The sequence below is a fragment of the Pinus tabuliformis genome, chromosome J, assembly GCF_031772625.1.
Source record: "Pinus tabuliformis cultivar Carrire ecotype Pingquan chromosome J, CPIR1, whole genome shotgun sequence".
Taxonomy (NCBI): domain Eukaryota; kingdom Viridiplantae; phylum Streptophyta; class Pinopsida; order Pinales; family Pinaceae; genus Pinus; species Pinus tabuliformis.
In genome coordinates this window covers 733,042,081-733,061,603 of record NC_142295.1, presented here as the reverse complement: position 1 = coordinate 733,061,603, position 19,523 = coordinate 733,042,081, and the positions used below count along the sequence as shown (strand labels likewise).

Genomic DNA, 19,523 nt, shown 5'->3' with positions numbered 1-19,523 from the left:
AAGTGTTTATCACCTGTGATAGCACCCGCAATGCCAAAGTCTGTAGAAGTGGAGTGAACTCTCCATGCATGTTCCACCACTCAAGAGAAGAAAAAGTCTCTTGATCTCTAATTGCATGCATGCTCTCAAATGGACTAGTGTCAAGCGTATAGTTGCTCAACTGTCTCTGTACCATGGCAACCTCCTCCTCATCAAGTACTAATTTACTCAATGCAATCATATGTTTTTTGTGAACCTCTTGATCTTGGTGTGGTTTTCTCCTGCTCCCCCCCAGGTGCTGGTGTTGAAAGCCATGATGGATGATAGTATTTAGGTGTCAAAACATATGCTAATGCATGCAATAGAACATTTAGCATTTCCCGTCGGTTTTCCACGTCTGCATGAATATAATTGTACAAGGTGATTTCTCTAGGCTCAAAAATGTCTTTAATCTGCTCCAACATGCTATCCATTTGCTCATACACCTCCCCAATTATTGGTCGATTTGAATCTCCAAACTTGATCATGTAATAAATTGGTTTGGTGAATTGCAAAACATATTTAAACTGTGACCAAAAGTACATGTCAAGAATAATGCCCTTGGCTACATTAGCACCATCTCTATCAGTGTTAATTTCATCCCATGTTTCAGCAAACACCATATTATTTAAAGCTCGTCTCACCTTCACTAGCCACCTAAAGGTGAGATAATAACTGGCAAATCTTGTCTTTGCAAGTTTAAGCAACTGCAACTTGGAGTAAGTGCCATAGAAGTAGTTTACCCTTGTATGCCCTGTGATGAATTTAATGAGTTGCTTCCCTCTCCTGTAAACTCATTATTCCACCCACATTCTTTATGCTTCACAATATCATGCATCAAAAGTTTCAATGTGTGAACCAGGCACCCAGACCAAAAGATGTGTGGATGAGTACACTCAATAACTTTTGCTGCTGCCTTACAATTTGCTGCATTATCTATGATCACTTGAACGACATTATTCAGACCAACATCTTTGATTGATTGCAATAGGAGATCTGCGATGTTTTGGGAAGATGCATTGATGGAGGAGGAGCCATGACATGTAATAACTACTGCACCACTAGCAGAAACGCCAAGAACATTTATCAAATGTTGGTTTCTAATATTTGTCCACCCATCTGATACAATGGATACCCCATAATCTACCCACTCATTTGTAAAACATGTCAAAGCTCTTTGAAGCTTTGCTTTTTCTTTCTAATAACACTGCTCTAGCTTTCTCATAGTTGGGGGACTTGTATCCTTTTGGGGATTCATTGATGGCCTTTGCCATTTCATGCCAATAGGGAGAGCAAAGCACATTGAATGGTACACCGCAAGCACAATGAAATCAGACTATCTTTCCATCCACATCATCCCTCCCAGCAACATTCATGAAATCCCCTATTGTTCTCTTACCTCCAGAGTTTCCAGAAGTACTATGAGGAGATGAACTACCAAATATAGAGGTTGCACTTGATTCAGAATGAGTTTTTTGTTTCTTGCTTTTTTGTTGTGCAACCTCCTCTATTTGGATGTATTTTCTTCTTTGTTCAGTTGAAATGTTTGGGCAATTTTTTATCCCCACAACACCGTTTTTGTCATCACTGCCCATCACTCCACAAAGATGCCTCCTCATACGGGTATATGAACCACTAAATGGTTTTCCTCCATGACAACCATGAGGGCACAAAAATTTGTAGCTTCCACCAACCTTTCCCCCTTCAAGTTTGGTCACATAGTTCCACAAGGGTGTTAATGCAGCTTTCCCCTCTAGTGTTTTAGTGTTCCCTTCAGGTTCAACTTCATCCCCTTCCTCTTCAAACCCTTCCTCCTCATCTTACATTGGGTCACTCATATTGGGACCACTATTTTCTTGTGCTTCTTCCCTTCTATTCCTACTCCCCCTTGCCATCATTAAAACCAAAAGTGGAATGATACATAGAAGCCAAAAGAACACCATCTTGGAATGTGGATATAGGTGGTGCACAACTTGCAATTAAATGAGCAAGTAGAAAGAATGGGAAAGAGTAGGAGAAGGAGGAGAAAAATACAAAAAAAAAGTGTCAAAAAAATAAGGGAGTTTGGGGTTTGCACTTACCTCTTTAGCTCTTGTAGATGGAAGTCCTCCAAGCTCCTACTCCAAGCTCCTCCTTCACTCCTCCAAGATCTCCTTTCTTCTCCTCTCTTCTCCTCTCCTCTCTTCTCCAAGCTCTCATAAACTCAATGTGAGAAAATGACAGATGAATGGGGGGTTAAATGCCTTCATTCCTCACCCTAACCTAAAGTGGATCCACCCCAACCTTAAAAACTAATAAAAAAAAAACAACGCTTTTTTTTGGCGCGCGACGGAAACGGCGGAATCGGTTGCGATCCGTACGGATTGGACCCCGAAGCGGCGCGCTTCATATGGCTGAACCTCTGTACAAATTGCGTTTCGGAAAAACCGAAATGCGTTTCGGCCACACGCTTCCGAAAATGGCAGGAAGCATGTTTATCAGCGCGAAACGCGTTTTGGACGATGATTCCCCCACGCATCTGTATGGATTGCGGATCAAGGTTTTGATCCGGGGGGGGGGGGGGGTGTTTCCTGCAACACTGGTCTAGGATGATGGCATAGGTGATGCCACATGATCATATAGATCTTGGATCATCTGCCAAGTGTATGGTGTAACTGTGGAGTGGACTGGGCATGGTGAACCAGGTGCATCTTCCTTGTCGAATAGGTGAACCATGAGCAATCTCTGAATGACTCTGGGGATCCATGGAATGCTATCTGCTGTTGTGTGTTAGTTTTTGGTAGCATCAATAATGCTCTAGCCTTGAAAATTGGTGGAGAGGGCTAAGGCACATGAGTTATAAATAACCCATAAATCGTTTGGTGAGATTCCACGCGGATTATATTTTATTAAAATAATTAATATTTTTAATGGGGTTCTTAAGTCTAAATTTATGAAAATTAAAATATTAATGGGTATTAATCAAAATATGGGTGAGAATGATCTAGAAGGCGGATCAAGTCATGTTTTAATATTAGCCGTTGATTAGAGACTTAATCTCTGACGTTGAAGTCTCAATGAGAAAATTATAAGGAGGGTCGGGGTTCATTTAGAAATACGCAGAGAGATTGAGGAAATCGATTGGGGAGACCTTGCAGCAGAAGGGCAGGAATAGTTCGGGAATACTGACAGAGAGGTAGAGAGAAGCTTGTGGAGGCAGCGCAGTAGCCAGTAGGATTGACGTTGGGCCAATCTAGGCCCACAGAGCCTTGGTTCAGAGCCAGAAGGGCCCGCGCAAAGGAGAACGCTGCCTTCCACGTAGAAAGCCGGAACTGCAGGAACAGCCGGGAAAGTTGACGCAGTGGGCACATGATCTGGATTTAAACAGGAACGCAACAAATTATAGATATAACCATAAATACAAAGATGCAGTAGAAATAACACTTCATTTCATTAATATCAAATACTGAAATATGCTTACAAACAGAATGGAAACAAGATTAGCACGGGCGATGGTAGCTTATCTCTGAGAAGAGATGTGGTGACTACATGCCTTTGAATTACATTAGAATGAGGCTCAAGGGCCTTTTTATTATTGAACAATAAGGGAAAACCTCAAACAATGAAAACCCTAACCCGAGGAGATGTAACACCAAGAGTTTATGAGCCTCGTTGGTGTTAGTTGGACAGCCAACTTCCCGGGGTCATGACTTCGTCATATTATCTTCGTTTGATGTGCATGATACCTCGTTGGAAAGATATCTCCGAGGACTACGATGGAAAAGACAATTCCAGACGAAAAAGACGATTTTACAAGATTGCCAAAAAATGTCGTTTAGGGCCTCAAAACGGCTCTGGAAGTTTAGGGCCCAAAAAACTACTAAGAATAGTAAACTGTGCTACAATTAAGGAAATTGAAAAAACTGAAAGAACCAATGGTGGGGGTCCAAGTGGAATTGGCGGTTGGCCACCAATATCCACCTGGATCATTCCTCCCCCCTTAGGAAGCAATGGTCCCCATTGCGTTCAGTTCCTCCATGAGATGGGGATACTTCTGCTGAACTTGGTCCCTGGTGAGCCACTTGCCCTAGTGAAGGAGTTGGCCTGCTTTGACAACTTGATATAGTTGGATCTTCTGCTGGCGAGTGTGCTTGATCTGCGTGTCCATGATCTGATCAGTTGTGGTTTGTTCCATGCAATCTGGATTTAACTCTGTAGGTGTGAGTTGTTCTGTAATGTCTGATGTGTCTAACAATGGTGGGAAGTATGGTCGAAGGCGGTCCACATTGAACACTGGGTGCAGGCCAAGGAATGGGGGAGTTCTGAGCTCAAATGCATTATCTCCCACAACCTTGGTAATGGTGTAAGGGCCATATCGGAGTAGTTTGAGTTTCCAATAGGCTTCGGTAAGGCGTTCCTTTTGCAAATGCAACTAGACTTTGTCGCCCACCTGAAACTTGTGTGGCACCTGATGTTGATCATGTCGCTGCTTTTTCTTGGCATTTGATTTCTCCAGAATGTCGTTGACCTGTTGGCGGATATGTTGGATGTGCTCAATGAAGTTGTTTGCCTTATCGGTTTCGGACTGAACATGAGCCAAATCTACTTGAGTAACTGCAAATGGCAGGCCACATCAATGGGACATAGTGGCTGGAATCCCAAGCCCACCTGAAAAGGGTTGTGGCCAGTCGAGCTGTGGAGAGCCCAGTTATAGCTGTGCTGGACATAGGGGAGCCTCTCATCCCATTTGCGTGGATGCTTTGAGTTGTACATGCGCAGAATGTGTACGATACTACGATCATCCTGTTGACGACCTCTGTCTGGCCATTAGTTTGGGGATGGAACGCTGTGGACTTAGTGAACTTGGTGTCCAACATCGACCAGAGATTGGACCAAAATGTACTGAGGAACCTGCTGTCCCGATCTGAGATGATAGACTGTGGGATCTCAAAGTGTACTCACACTCGTTCAAAGAAGAGTTTAGCAGTGGCTTTCTCTTTGATATTATTCTTGCAGGCAGCCATAATGGCCATCATCAAGAATTTGTCGACGACCACAAAAACACAGTCGTTGCCATGCTTAGTAGAAGGAAGGCCCGATATGTAATCCATGGAGATGGATTCCCAAGGTCGAATAGGGGTAGGTAGCAAGTATAGAGTCCTTGCTTCTTGATGGTCGGTTTGGCAATGGCGCAGGCAGTGCAGGATCTGATGTACTTCCCGACATCCTGTCGAAGATTCAACCAATAGAAATACTTCTGCAATACTGCCACCGTTTTCTCGACCCCGAAATGCCCAACGACCTGACTGTAGTGTGATTCCCAAATCATCTTGGCACGCTCACTTGAAGGAACACAAAGGTGTCCCAGGTGGCATAATAGGGCATGCTGAGGTGAAAATCTAGAACTTGCTGACCCTCCAAGAGCGTGTGGTATGTGTGGCCGAATTCTAGGTTGCTTTTGTAGAGAAGTGGCCAATTAGAAGTCTTGTGCCCACAAGAGTTGAGCACGGTGGTTAACGCCATGATCGGTGGTCGGCTGAGGCAATCTGCAACGTTATTAGTGTTTCCCTTCTTATACTTGATATTCAAATGGAACTGTTGTAGGTATGTGGACCACTTCTGATGGCGATCATTCTACGACTTCCCTTGCGTCTGTATGAACTGCAGGGGTCGGTGGTCTGTGTGGATGACCATTTTATTCCCCAAAATGTAATGCTTCCATTGTCGGCAGGCCTGCACAATGGAATACATCTCTTTGTCATAAATGGGATACTTCCACATTGTGTCTGAAAGTGTCTCACTGTGATATGCCGCTGGATGCCCCTGTTGAGCAAGGACTGCCCCAATAGCATAGTCAGAGGCATCTGTCTCGATCTCAAATCACTGTTGCAAGTCTGGTAATGTGAGCACTGGTGCAGAGCAGAGGTGATGTTTCAACTCTGTGAATGCCTTTTGCTGAGATTCAGACCAAAAGAATTTTTCTTTCACTCCTCCCTTGGTGACTTGACTCAAGGGCCAAGTGATATGAGAGAATCCCAACATGAACCTACGGTAGAAATTGGCAAGACCCAGAAAGCTGTGGAGCTTTGTCAGAGTGGTTGGAGCTGGCCAATCCTGAATGACTTGGATCTTGGCTAGATCCACATGCACCCCCCGTTCATCAATAATGTATCCCAGATACTGAACCTGGGTCATGCCAAAAGTGCATTTCTCCAAATTGGCACATAGCTTGTGTTGTCGCAGTGTTTGGAGAACTTGTCGGATGTGGTGGAGGTGCTCTTCCCAACTTTGGCTAAAGATCAAGATGTCATCCAAGTATACCACTACAAATGAGTTGGTGAATGGCTGCAAGATGTCATCCATCAGCCTCATGAAGGTTGCAAGAGCATTCGTCAACCCGAAAGTCATAACCAACCATTCGAAAAGGCCCTCCTTGGCTTTGAAGGCAGTGTTCCACACATTGGAGGGTTAGATTGGTACCTAGTGATATCCTGATTTCAAGTCGATCTTGCGGAAATATTTTGCTCCCTTAAGTTGGTCCAGAAGGTCATCAATCCGTGGGATCAGGGACCTATTCCGGACAATGATCTTGTTCAATGGCCGATAATCAATACAGAGTCTCCAAGTCCCATCCTTCTTCTGTACCAACACGATCGGGCTCCCACAAAGCGATGAACTTGGACGTATGTGACCTTTCTGTAGCAGCTCTTGAATCTACCTCTTGATTTCGTCGTTCTCCAGAACGGAGCGCCGATAGATTGGTCCATTGGGCAATGGCGCACTTGGGGTCATGTCAATGGAGTGCTTGACTTGACAGTGCAGAGGAACCCCTGCAGGGAAGGTGAAGATGTCCTTGTACTCCTCCTCGACCTTGCCCATCTGTTGTTATCATATGGAGGGGCCCTATCTGGAGGTCGTGGCCACCGTCTTCTTCTTTCCCTGAGGGCGTATCACCAGGAAAACAAATTTCCCGATTTTAGAAATGAGCTTACTGCATTGTTTTGCAGTAACCGAAGAGATGTCGGTAGGCGGTGCTACCTCTGGTATCCTGTACAACTTATCTCCCAAAGTAACAATAACAACACGAGGCCTTGACTCATACACAACATGTCACTTCCATAAGTATGGTTGGCCTAATAATACATCACAAACATCAAGGGGAGCAACGTCACATAATACCTCATTCGTGAAGGGCTTGGTGTTGTATGGAGGGCGGCACTACTGGCTCACGCGAAACTCTCGTCCTTGGTGAAGCCACCTGATGGTGTATGGTTGTTGATGTGTTGTGGTCGGTAAGCCCAACTGCTTCACGACTTCTGCCGAAATGAGGTTCTTTTGGCCCTCGCTATCGACAATGAATTGTAGCAGTGAACCCTTTACCCACATCTGGGAGTGGAAGAGGCACTCCTCCTTTAGATCTTCGGGTTCCTCCTTCTAGATCTTCGTGGTGGCAACGATGGATTTGGGCTCCACATTGATAATCTGCTTCCCTTTGTCATTCCTCTTATCGAGTTCTGACTTAGAGTCGGAACATGCATCTGATTCCGAAGCCTTCAACTCAGCCACCAGTGACTGCTTGGCCCGACACTCACTTGTGTTGTGAGTGGAGCTCTTATGGAACTCACACCACTTTCCCGTGTCCTTCTTCGGCTTCGTGACGTTGTTCTTTGCTTGTGGCTTTGGTAGGTTGTCTTGGGCCGCCCCGCCTTGGCTTTGTCCTTTGTTCTGCGGTTTGGGGGCACCTTTCCCTTGCTATGGATTCGTAGATCCAAAGTCTCACTTTTTCTGTTTAAACTTTTGCTCGATCTTGACGGCATATCGGTATGTCATGCCGAGCTAGGAGATGTCCAGGAATTCCATCTTGTCTTGGATGTACCTGTGCAGGTAGCCATGGTACTTCTCATAATCCTTGATACCCAACTTCGTGCGAAAAACATTAGTAAACTCTGGCACATCTTGGTCCCTTCCCTGTTGCAGCGTTGTCCACTTTATGTATTTATCCTCATAGCTCCCGATAGGGCAGTACTGCTCCTTGATGGCATCTCGGAACGAGTTCCAAGTGGGTGCGACTGAAAACAGTGAGTTCGTATTTTCATCCTTCTGCTCATAGTAGGTTTCCCACCAGTCCTTGACACGGGGGCTGATTTGAGAAGTGCAAAAGTGATCTTTTCCCGTTTGGAAAAATCATGAACGGAAAAATATCCTTCTAGTAGATTTAATCATTTATCTACAACGTCTGCATCTATCTGACCCTCAATTATGAGAATGTCAAAGTTAACTTGTACCTTAAAGGGTGTGGCGCTTCCAGAATAGCTGTCGGAAGTAGATGTGTCGCCCTTGGGTAGTCGCTAAAGGATTTGGGCAAAGCTGTCCATCATCGCGTTCCTTTGTCGCTCAAGGGCTTATTTGAGCAAGATTTTGATAGGATCTCCTGTCCTCTCGTCTTTCTTTTCATCCGCCATGGGAGGCTGTCAGGATTTGCGAGGCTGTTCTTGCAAAGGTTCGACCAGTTCAATCCCTAACTCCTTATATCCCGATCTCGTTGGGGACATGCAAAGAGATGTGGCGGCTACCTGCCTCTAAACTGCGTTACAATGAGGCTCAAGGGCCTTTTTATTATTAAACAATAAGAGAAAACCATAAACAACCAAAACCCTAACCTGAAGAGATGTAATACCAAGAGTTTATGGGTCCCGTTGGGGTTAGTTGGATAGCCAACTTCCCGGGGTCACAACTTGGTCATATTATCTCCGTTTGACGCACATGATACCCCGTTGTAAAGATCTCTCCGAGGAATACGATGGAAAAGACGATTTTAGACAGAAGAGCTAACGCAGAGCTGAAGCATAACTTTTAAGGCTGACACAGGGCCTATTTAGGGCGAACGCAGAAATAGCTGAGGTTAGCCAGTTTTGCTGCCGGATCAGCTGGAATCTGCCGGGTGAAGTGAGGTAAAACTCACTCAGATTTTCCACCATTGTATTTCTCTGTCACTGGTTTTCCAGAAGGGCAACCAACATTTGTCTTCAGGAACATTACTTAATAATAGAAAACCCTCATAGTTGCTGCATCAATTTTCCTGCATTGGGTTTTTCTCGGGACTATTTTGTCCAAAATTAATTTTGTCCTATGTATCTTGTTCTTTGCTCAGTTTCCTTGTTTCATGTAATGAAATTTAAGTAGTGTAGGCCGCAGAAGTAATTTGCTTCAGTATTCAGAAGAATAACTTGATGAATGTAATTAAAATCAAGTAGGTGACGTAGATTCATATTTCTGCAGTAGGTGTTACTTGAGGATTAGGAATTTTCACATGGTATTAGAGCATTGATTTTGAAACAGGAAGAGCAGATCCAGCGCTAAGTAGAGAGGCCAAAAGCTGCACTTGGCAGCAATTCGAATCCCCTTGAAGGGATTGCGTAGTACTTTCCAGGAAGCAGAGATTTTGAGGAAATCTCTCTCTGAAAGAGTCGACAGATTGGTACGATTTCCAGTTCGTGAGTTTGTAGATGCAGAGGGAGTGACACAGAGCCTCAATGCAGTGCTTGAAGGGCGCAGTGTCTGCGGGGGCAGAAATCTGTCGGAAAAGGGCAAAGAAACATAGAAGGGGAATTTTCTCTTTAGAGAACTTTTTGCCAAAAAATTCGAGTTTCTCACTTGTTGAGCAGCTGAGCAGTGCTGAGTAGTGACTAGAGGAGTTAGTTCGACAGTTTGGTTGAGATGGCATTGCATGGGCTCAGAGATCAGGACAGGTTGGAAGGAGCTTCCAACTATATGTCATATGGAAGACCAAAATCTTCGCTGTTCTGGAGGAGTATGTTCTCGAAGCCACGTCAAAAGTGTTGTAGTTGTTCTTGCTGACAATGATCAAAGGAAGAAGTACAAGGCCGAGCAGGGGAAGGCGAAGAGGCTCATTCTCGATGGAGTTCGAGATCATGTGGTCTCACACTTGCAGGGCAAGGATACAATCTGAGAGATGTGGGAAGCCTTGTCTTCTCTGTATGAAGGCTCTTCTGAACAATGGAAGATGTACCTAGAACAGAAGTTGAAGTGGACATTGATGCAAAAGGGAGGACGAGTTAACTCCTATCTTCAACGTCTTCAGGATACCAGAGACTAGCTTGCTGCAGTGGGGTCCACTCCTCAGTCTACCGTGATGGTAAGGATAGCCCTAAATGGAGTCTCGGATGAATGGCAAGTCTTTGTCGAATTTATAATGGGCAGGGAAATACTACCTTCATGGGAGGAGATGTGGGCAACCCTTCAATTGGAGGAATTAAGGAGGGACCTAGTTAAGGGCAATCTCAATGGCAATAGTGGGAGTGGCACGAAGACCAAGGAGGAGGAGGAGAACGCAGTTGTAGCATCAAAGGGATAGCAGAAGCAGAAGCGGAAGAAGGACATTTCGAACGTGAAATGTTTCAGATGTGGCGAGATGGACCACTTTGCATCCCAGTGTTCTTTGAGGCAAAAGGATAAGGACGAGAAACATGATCCTAAGGCTGCTCCAATAAAGATTGACGAAGAGGAGTTTGCCATGAGTACCCACACATCTCTAGGAGGGAAATGGGGCGATATTGAGTTATAGTCGGGAGGACTACATGTGGGCATGATCCTTGAGGAGTCCACCTCTTGGATGAATTCCTTGCTACAGGAGCCCGAGATTCAACAGTAGCGAGATGGACTTAGTGTCAGATGATGCCGTGGATTGTTTGGAGAGACAGATGCAGTAGACAGAGACTGATGAGCGCAGAGCAAGGTTGGCGGTAGTGCAAAAGTCAGCAGTAGCGTAGAAGATTCAGAGGGTCAGAGACTAGAGCAGTCAAATTCCAACATTCATGGTATTATGATGAACACAGTTAAGTTCAGTTAATTTTGGATGTTTTTCAGTTGCTTCTCTCAACAACTGAGTTGCACTATGAATGCAGTGTTAGCAGCATAACATATGCAACATTTGAGAGGGAGCTGTAGTACAGATGCAACAGTGGCAGTTGCAGTGTCATGGGTAGCAGTACAGTAGCAACAACAACACAATGTTGGTGGCAACAACAATGCAGAAAGTAGGTGATTTAGAAACAGAGCAGCATGTAGTTGGACATTGTTGCTAGAGCACTTTACTTGCTAAGATGGAGTGTTAGATTTTGGTGGCATAAGAAGTGCTCTAGCGTTTAAAATTGGTGGAGAGGCTAAGACACATGAGTTCTAAAGAACCCAGAAATCATTTGGTGAAATTCCACCTAGATTGTATTTTATTAAAATAATTAATGTTTTTAATGGGGTTCTTAAGTCTAAACTTAAGAAAATTAAAATATTAATGGGTATTAATCAAAATATGGGTGAGAATGATATAGAAGGTGGATTAAGTCATGTTTTAATATTAACTGTTGATTACAGACTTAATCTCGACCGTTGAAGTCTCAACGAGAAAAGTATAAGAAGGAGGCTTGGGGTTCATTTTGAAATACACAGAGATTGAGGAAATTGATTTTCTGAGGTGTGAAGTTCTCAGGAGGAAAATCGATTGGGGAGATCTTGTAGCAGAGGGGTAGGGATAGTTCGAGAACACTAACAGAGAGGTGGAGAGAAGCTTCTGGAGGCAGCACAATAGCCAGTAGGACTGACACTGGGCCAGTCTGGGCCCACGTAGCCTTGACGCAGAGGCAGAAGGGCCAGTGCAGAGGAGAAAGCTGCCTTCCACACAAAAAGCCGTAACTGTTGGAACAACCGGGAAAGTTGACACAATGGGCAGATGAGTTGGTGCAGAGCTGAAGCAAATCTTGTAAGGCTGACGCAGGTGTAGGGCCAATGCAGAAATAGCCGAGGTTAGCCAATTTTGTTGCCGGATCGACCAGAATCTGTCGGATGAAGTGAGGTAAAACTCACTTAGATTTTCTGCGATTGTATTTCTCTGCCACTGGTTTGCTAGAAGGGAAACCAACATTTGTATTCAGAATTATTGCTTAATAATAGAAAACCCTCAGATTTGTTGCATCAGTTTTCCCGCATTGGGTTTTTCCGGGGACTATTTTGTCCAAAAATAACTGTGTCCTATGTATCTTGTTCTTTGCTCAGTTTCCTTGTTTCATGTAATCAGATTTAAGTAGTGTAGGCTGCAGATGTAATTTGCTTTAGTATTCAGAAGAATAACTTGATGAATGTAATTAAAATCAAGTAGGTGAAGTAGATTTAGATTTGCTGTAGTAGGGGTTCATCGAGGATTAGGATTTTTCACACTGTGGAGGCCCATGGCTTTCTACACACACCCTACATGTGCTGATGTAGTCCTTTGGAGGGTTAGGACCCCATATAGGGAGACCAAACTCAAAATGGAGACCATCTGTAATCCTGCATAAGATCTAATGCATCCCCTTGCCCTCCAGTACACCAAGTCATTAAAGAAATCAAGTAAAAGAGTTTACAAACCATGGAAAACTGGTGGGCACTTCATAATGGCATGCCCTTCCATAGTGGGCTTTGGCATGTGCAAATGTCTCTAAGCTTAAAGTGGGTTAACCAAGCACTTTATTAGGTGGTTTCTGCTTCTAAAGGGGGTGCTATGTCCATGGTACATCCTTCAAATGGTGGTGGCATGTGATAAAGTGATAGAATGGAGCGAAGCCTCAGAGAATAAATATAAAGAACTCACAGATCGGTTTCATGCAAAATCAATAGAATGCAACGAAGAAATTTGGCATCTAAGGAACCACAATGAGAAACTTCTTACACAAGTCAAAAAGTGTAAAACTAAGAAGCACAAGTTAGAACAAGAAAAAGAAAGTTTTGACAAAAAAATCAACGAAAATCTATCAAAGAAAGAAGAGGAGAATTTATGCTTAAAAGACCTTAACAAAAAATTATTAGAATAGATCATGTGTTTAGAAGACGAGAAGCTTAAAGGCCAAAATAAAGTTGACATAGAAAAGGAGGAATGCTTACGTCTCAAAGATCATAACCAAAATCTGCTCAAACAGATTAAAAAACTTAAAGACAATATGAAATCTTTGGCGCATAGGTTCGAAGAAATTGTCACGAAAGAAGCATCAAAATCGCTAGATGTAGTAATCCAAGTTGGGGAAGAAGAAACAAACGTCAATCCCACTAACCTCACAATTCAGCAAATCCAATCCCACTGAAGTAAAGACGTACTTAGAGGTTACCATTCAAACGACAGACACTCCAAATGTGGATTCAGTAATCCATTCAACAACAACAATGGCTAAAGGAAATCAGGGAACTACAATAAAAACGTTAAAGGAAGTTCAAACAAGAAAAACTCCTTATCTACATCCAAATCATAAGAGTAGACACCTTAATCAATATACAAATCTATATCACTCGGAACATAAACAACAAACTTATGTTCCGACAGATACTAAAGTGAGCTCAATCCTGTCATACGATAACCTTAGTCACTGGGTTCGGTGAATTTGAACGAATAAATTTGAAATTCGCCAAACTTCAAACGAATTCGAATTTATTTGTTCAAGTTCGCCGAACAAAATGGCGAACTCGAATAGAAAGGTGAACTCGAACATAAAGGCAAACAAAATTGCAAACTTTAAAAAAATTTGTCATTAAATTCATTAAAATTTGTTTTGGTTCGATTTTTTCTCCGTTTTAAAAAAATTTAGAAATGAATCGCTGTTTGCGGGCCTTGTGGTTTTGGTTTTGGTTTCATTGTTTGCAATGGGTTAGGTTTCATTGTTGCAGCCATCGAACCGACTGACGACTAGTCCACAATGTGAGCAATAGCATAGAGTGACGGGTTTCCATTGTTCAATAGGGTTTTCGACAAGTTTTTGGAGTTTTCGACGGGTTGTGGCAGCGACGACGTCGATGGGTTGTGGCAGCGACTCACCACTAATTGTTGACCAATGCAGCACACCAGCATACACAGCTCGGCCAGCCGCCAGTGCAGCACAATGGGTCGTGGCACATTACAGACTTTATAGTGAGCTGCCTTCTAACTTCTGACTCAGAACAATGCTCTCTGTGTCAACATTTTTGCAAACCAGAACTAACCAAAACCCAGATATATGAACAACGATTTCACCTCTTCAGGAAACATATAGCGATTCGATAACTTGAGATAATCGGTGTTCAGTGGCGAGACCTGGGCTAATCAAAGTTCAGTGATTCGATAAACCTATACACTGTGATGATGCTTTCTTTTTGTTTCGGTAACCTGTGTTGATATTGATCTGTCCTCTCCTCAAACCCTGCAATCACTGATTGGTATAATTGTGAAATCTGAGCAATGGTGAGATAGCTCAATTTTTTTTTGAAGTTGTGGAATTGAAGATTAAAGAGGCATTTGTTGAAGCAGCCTCCAGGCTCCAACAAACTTGGAAGTTTTGAGTCTTGATAGAGCCTGAGAGCAGTGAGCCTTCAGGCAGCCTCGGCCCCCCAGCAAGCCGCACTGTCCAGACTCCAGCTTCCAAGTTCCAGGTAAGTCAAAAGTTAAAATACACATTTTTTTTATCAGTTCAATAAAATTTACTAGTTTTTATCAGTTAAATACAATTTATCAGTATTTAAAGAGGCTTAGGTTGAATTTTGAACTAATAATTTTTTTTATATAAATTACAGTTTCAAACTTTCATAATTTCATTCTGCAAAAAAAGTATAAAATTAATTAAAATGTAAATTAAAAAAAAATTGTAGACATTTAAGGCTTCAAGCCTTCACCTCAATCTTCAACAATTAGAAGTTTAGAACCTTCAAATTTCAATGGCACCCCCAAAATCAACTGCTGTAGCATGGAATTTTGTCAAAAAAGATGGGAAAAATCTTTCATGTCAGCTGTGTGGACATGATTTCACTGGCTCTTTAACTAGAGCAGTGGATCACCTTCTTAGTATTAGTAATGGAAGTGGAGGTGGTGTTGAAGGCTGCACTAAGATCTCTGATAGACAAAAAGCCACAATGGAGAAAGACTATTTCACTTCAAAGATGGAAAAGGAGAAAAGGGTAAATAAGAGGCAACGAATTGAGAGAGAGATTGTAATGCCTTCCTCCAACACCATTAATTCAATCTCAACCATTGGTGGATCAAGTTCTACTCAAGTAAAAACAGGTGGAACCAAAACATTAAATCAATTCTGGAAACCTGTTGAGAAACAAGAAGTTGATGATGTTGTTGCAGAATTATCTTACGCATGTGCAATTCCCTTTAATGTGGCGAGGAGTCCATATTTTAAAAATGTAATTAAAAAGCCATTGATTTTGGGAAGGGCTTTACGGACAACTTTGCTAAAGAAAACAAAAGACAGAGTGACAGGAAATTTGCTCAGATTAAAGAGTCTTGGAAGCTTACAGGATGCACAATTTTGAGTGATGGTTGGTTAGATTTGTGTCATCACCCATTGATCAATGTGGTTGTTTATAGTCCTCAAGGGGTACTTCTCTTGAAGGCAGTAAATGCAATGGATTGAGTGAAGACATCAGAATATATTTTTGGAATTTTGGATGAAGTGATTCAAGAGGTTGGAGAGAAAAATGTTGTCTATGTTATTACAGATAATGCATCAAATTGTGTTGGTGTAGGGAAGCTGATTATGGAAAAGTATAATCACATTTATTGGACCCCTTGTGTAGCTCACTGCTTGGATTTAATGTTGCATGACCTAGCCAAATCTACTTGGGTCAATGAGACAATCCGAAGAGCCAAAACAATTGCAAACTTTATCATCAACCATCGTCTCGCTTTGAGCATATTCAGGAAGAATGCATCAAAAGAGTTGTTGAGGCCTTGTGATACAAGGCTTGCCACTTTTTATATTACTTTGAAAAGAGTTGTTGAGGAAAAAGCGAGCCTAAGTGCTGTTTTTTGCAAGACTAAGTGGGAGAGATCTACCCTTTTAAAAGAAACTAAGGGGAAAAATGTTGAACAAATAGTGCTCATTAATGGCTTTTGGGAAAATGCAAACAAGGTTTTAAAAATATGTGGCCCAATTGTTAATGCGCTCCACATGGTTGATGGTGACAAACCTTGTATGGCTTTTGTTTATGAAAGCATTGATCATTGCAAAGAGACCATTGCAACTGCTTTTAATAATGTGGAAGCTAATTACCTGGAGATATGGGATTTAATTGATCAAAGATAGAAGATGATGCATAGTCCATTACATGCAGCAGCATGCTATTTGGACCCTAGATTGTTTGGGTTACCAAGACATAGGGATGAAGAAGTCATGAATGGGCTTATCTAGGCTATTGAGAAGTTAAATCCAGATCCAGAAATTGCAGGTTTGGTCAGAAGTCAGTTGAGGGCATACATGTTAGAAGAAGGTTTATTTGGAACACAATCATGAAAGTATGATAGGAGCAAAAGTGATCCAACAATATGGTGGGAATTTTATGGTTTAGGGGCACCATAATTGCAAAATTTTGCAGTTCGTATCTTAAGCCAGGGATCAAGTGCATCAGCATGTGAAAGGAATTGGAGTTCCTTTGACCACATTCATTCCAGGAAAAGAAATAGATTGTTATCTGGAAGATTAGAAGATCTTGTTTATGTTCGTAGTAACTTGCAGTTGGCTTTGAAAAATGTGGCTAAATAGTCATCAAATTCCTCTACTCCATGGGTCGATCCTATTCCAAATGCATCAATGGATGAAGCTGATTTGTACATTGATAGTGACATTGACAGGGAATTGACTGATGAATCTGATGATGAAGCATCTAGCGGATTCAAAGCTCCTGCTCTTGATGATATAGAACTTATGTTCCTGTTTTACATTTCTAGTTTACCTTTTGCATGAACAATTTTCTAAAACTGCCAAGCTACTTTAAACTTTCAAGTTTATATATTTTGAATACTTTTTTATCAGATTGTTTTTCAATATATGAAATCTGATATGGCTCATGGTTTTGTTGAATTTGATATGGGTGCCAATGTCTATGATGAATTTCTCACCTTGTTTACTATGTATGGAAGTTGGTTCTTTATTGGAATTTGGCACTCGCTTTCATGGTTTATAAAATTATGTGGAAATGATTTAAATGTTTGAGCAATAATCTTAAGTGTTTGTAGTGTGAATTATGGACTTTGAATTTGACTTTAAATTTATTGTTTTTTAATATATATACATTTTCTTTTTCGAATTTCTATATGTCAAACTTTATCGACAAAATTTTAGGTGCCGAACTTTATTCGAATTTCAAGGTCACCGAACTCGAACACGAACTTGGTGACCTAGAGGATAACTATTCACCACTCATTTCTAAAGATCAAAAGATTCCCAAGAAGATCAATCTAGGATGATCTGATCCGTTCTCAGTACGACAATTTTATATATCACTCCAAGGATCATATCAACTTGTATCAACAAAGATTTCCGTCCTGAGAAGAGAAGACATTCGCAACAGATAAGAGTTCAAGTCCTTTCATCAACAAGCTGAGGAAAAAACATTTTTGAAGGGGAAGGCAATGTTATGAACATAAATTATGTAAAAATAGATAAAAATAGATAATAAATAATAATCATAATAATATAAATATAATAATAAATAATAAGTAAATTAACTAGTGGTTAGTTAGTTAATAATGAAAAGGCATGTCTTAGAGACATGCTGTTTGTGAAAGGGTACTTACCTGGCTATATATACAGGACCCTCATTCTCATTTGTACTCATCCTACATCAATTCTTTATACAATATACAATTCACAATTACTGTCCTACGATGGATGTCATTGTCTATGAAGTATTTTAAATATTTCCGCAGCGTATACGACTTTTGGTCATTACTGTTTGATTCTGACAAGGATTTTGGTATTGATTTGGATTTACAGACAGTGGCATTAGCTGAAGTTGCTACTGAACATAATGTTCAATTGAATGCAGATCCACTTGTACCAGGCCCAACCCCAAGTCCTTCAATTGCTGGCACTTCCTCTACTCAACCATGATGGAAGCGCATATCTCGTCTATCTCAGCGTGCAGTTGCTGCGCCTGCTAGTGCTACGACTTCTACAGTTGCAGTTGGAGATGGTGATGAGGAGGAGGAGCCATGGGTTTCGCTGTCTGATTCTGATTTAGAGTCTGAGCCAGATGATGTTGGCTTCTCTAGTAGTAGACAGTAGTACTGGTGACTAGCGATGTTTTACAGTTTACTTTTGTTGTAGAGGCGATTTATAGCCTCCTTGGTTATGTGTTTTTGTTTTGATCTCTATATTATGTATGTATTGGACAGTGCACTGGGTGCCATTTTGATACAATGGATATATTCACGAGCGTACTTTGATCATATGTTGTCTTCTCTCTATATTCTAATGCTTTGTGTTTGGAAACATGAATGGAAATCTTTAAAATTATGTTTTTTCATTAAAAAAAGTTAATATTTAATGTATTTTTTACAACAACCGAGTCATTGAAATCAAACCGGCCGAGTCGATACCGAGTCGGAGTCAACCTTTGGCCGTTTCTGAATCCAAGTCGGAGTTTTAAAACATTGGATTAGACTGGTTCTATGCAACTATTGAGTGGCCAGAGGATCGAATAACACTGATACCAAATGTTATGAACAAAGTTCATAAATGCAACAAAATACTCTGAAGAACTGAAATATAAAAAGTATCCATTGTAGGATAGTAATATTTATATAGAAATGTAGAAAATATATGAAATGATGGGATGATATTGTTACAAATGAGGGCCTGCTTATATACCTATGCATGTGCCCCTTTATGAATGGGCATGTCCTTAGGGACATGCCTCTTCATTACCTAATTACTACTTAATTAACTACTATTTATTATTATTTATATATTTATATTTGTATTGTTTTTATAGAAATTATATTCATAACAAACTAATTGTTCAATTTTGGCACATTTGTGGGGTCAGAATCTTAATCAGCTGGCTTTCAAAATAATTTCCATGGTTTTGTGTGATATATGTCAAAGCATGCGAGGTTTTATTATCTTGGTAATGACTCTCTGCCAATTGATATAAAGGAAGTGGATAATACTCTGTAGTTATATTATGTCAAGCATATGCAGGCCTGTTGGAAGTTTTAAAATTGGTTATTCTGTATATAGTTGCTCATGATGCCAGTCATTTACCTTGCAGTTAATGTACACAAACAGATTGGGTTTTAAAGCTTTACATTGTGCAGTGATGTGAATATGTTGTATGCTCTTCTAAATTTGGCTGGATCGGCTTAAATGTTGCATCTTATAGGTCATGACTCTGAAAGAAAAGATAAGGGAACTGGAGCAGAGGCAGAGAGAAAATGAGTTCACTGTTGGTACAGTAACAGATCCTGGCCCTCCATTTTATTCACGGGAAACCAGTGAGGGAGTTAGTGGTGATTTCACTCTAAATCTCAATTCCTTACCGTCAAAGAATTTTGGGGGAGACACTGTTTGCAATGCTCAGGGAGAAAAGGAACTGAATCTTGGTACATTCAAATCAGGTTCTGTGAAAGATAATACAGTAACGAGAGTTGAATCAGTGAAACATTACACCCCATATGTCAGATACACAAAACTTGAGTTCAAGGTGATAAACATTGTTTATGCTAT

General features: G+C 41.4%; 1 protein-coding gene across 5 annotated transcripts in view; it reads left to right on the top strand.

Annotated features, from left to right (window-relative positions):
• SGR2 (shoot gravitropism 2 (SGR2)) overlaps positions 1-19,523 on the top strand; it is a 444,740-nt gene that overhangs the window by 302,636 nt on the left and 122,581 nt on the right. For all 5 annotated transcript variants that reach the window (XM_089378380.1, XM_089378378.1, XM_089378379.1 and 2 more), the window contains one exon: positions 19,180-19,500. In XM_089378380.1, coding sequence (XP_089234506.1) covers positions 19,180-19,500 — 321 coding nt within the window. The remainder of the gene's footprint in view (positions 1-19,179; positions 19,501-19,523) is intronic.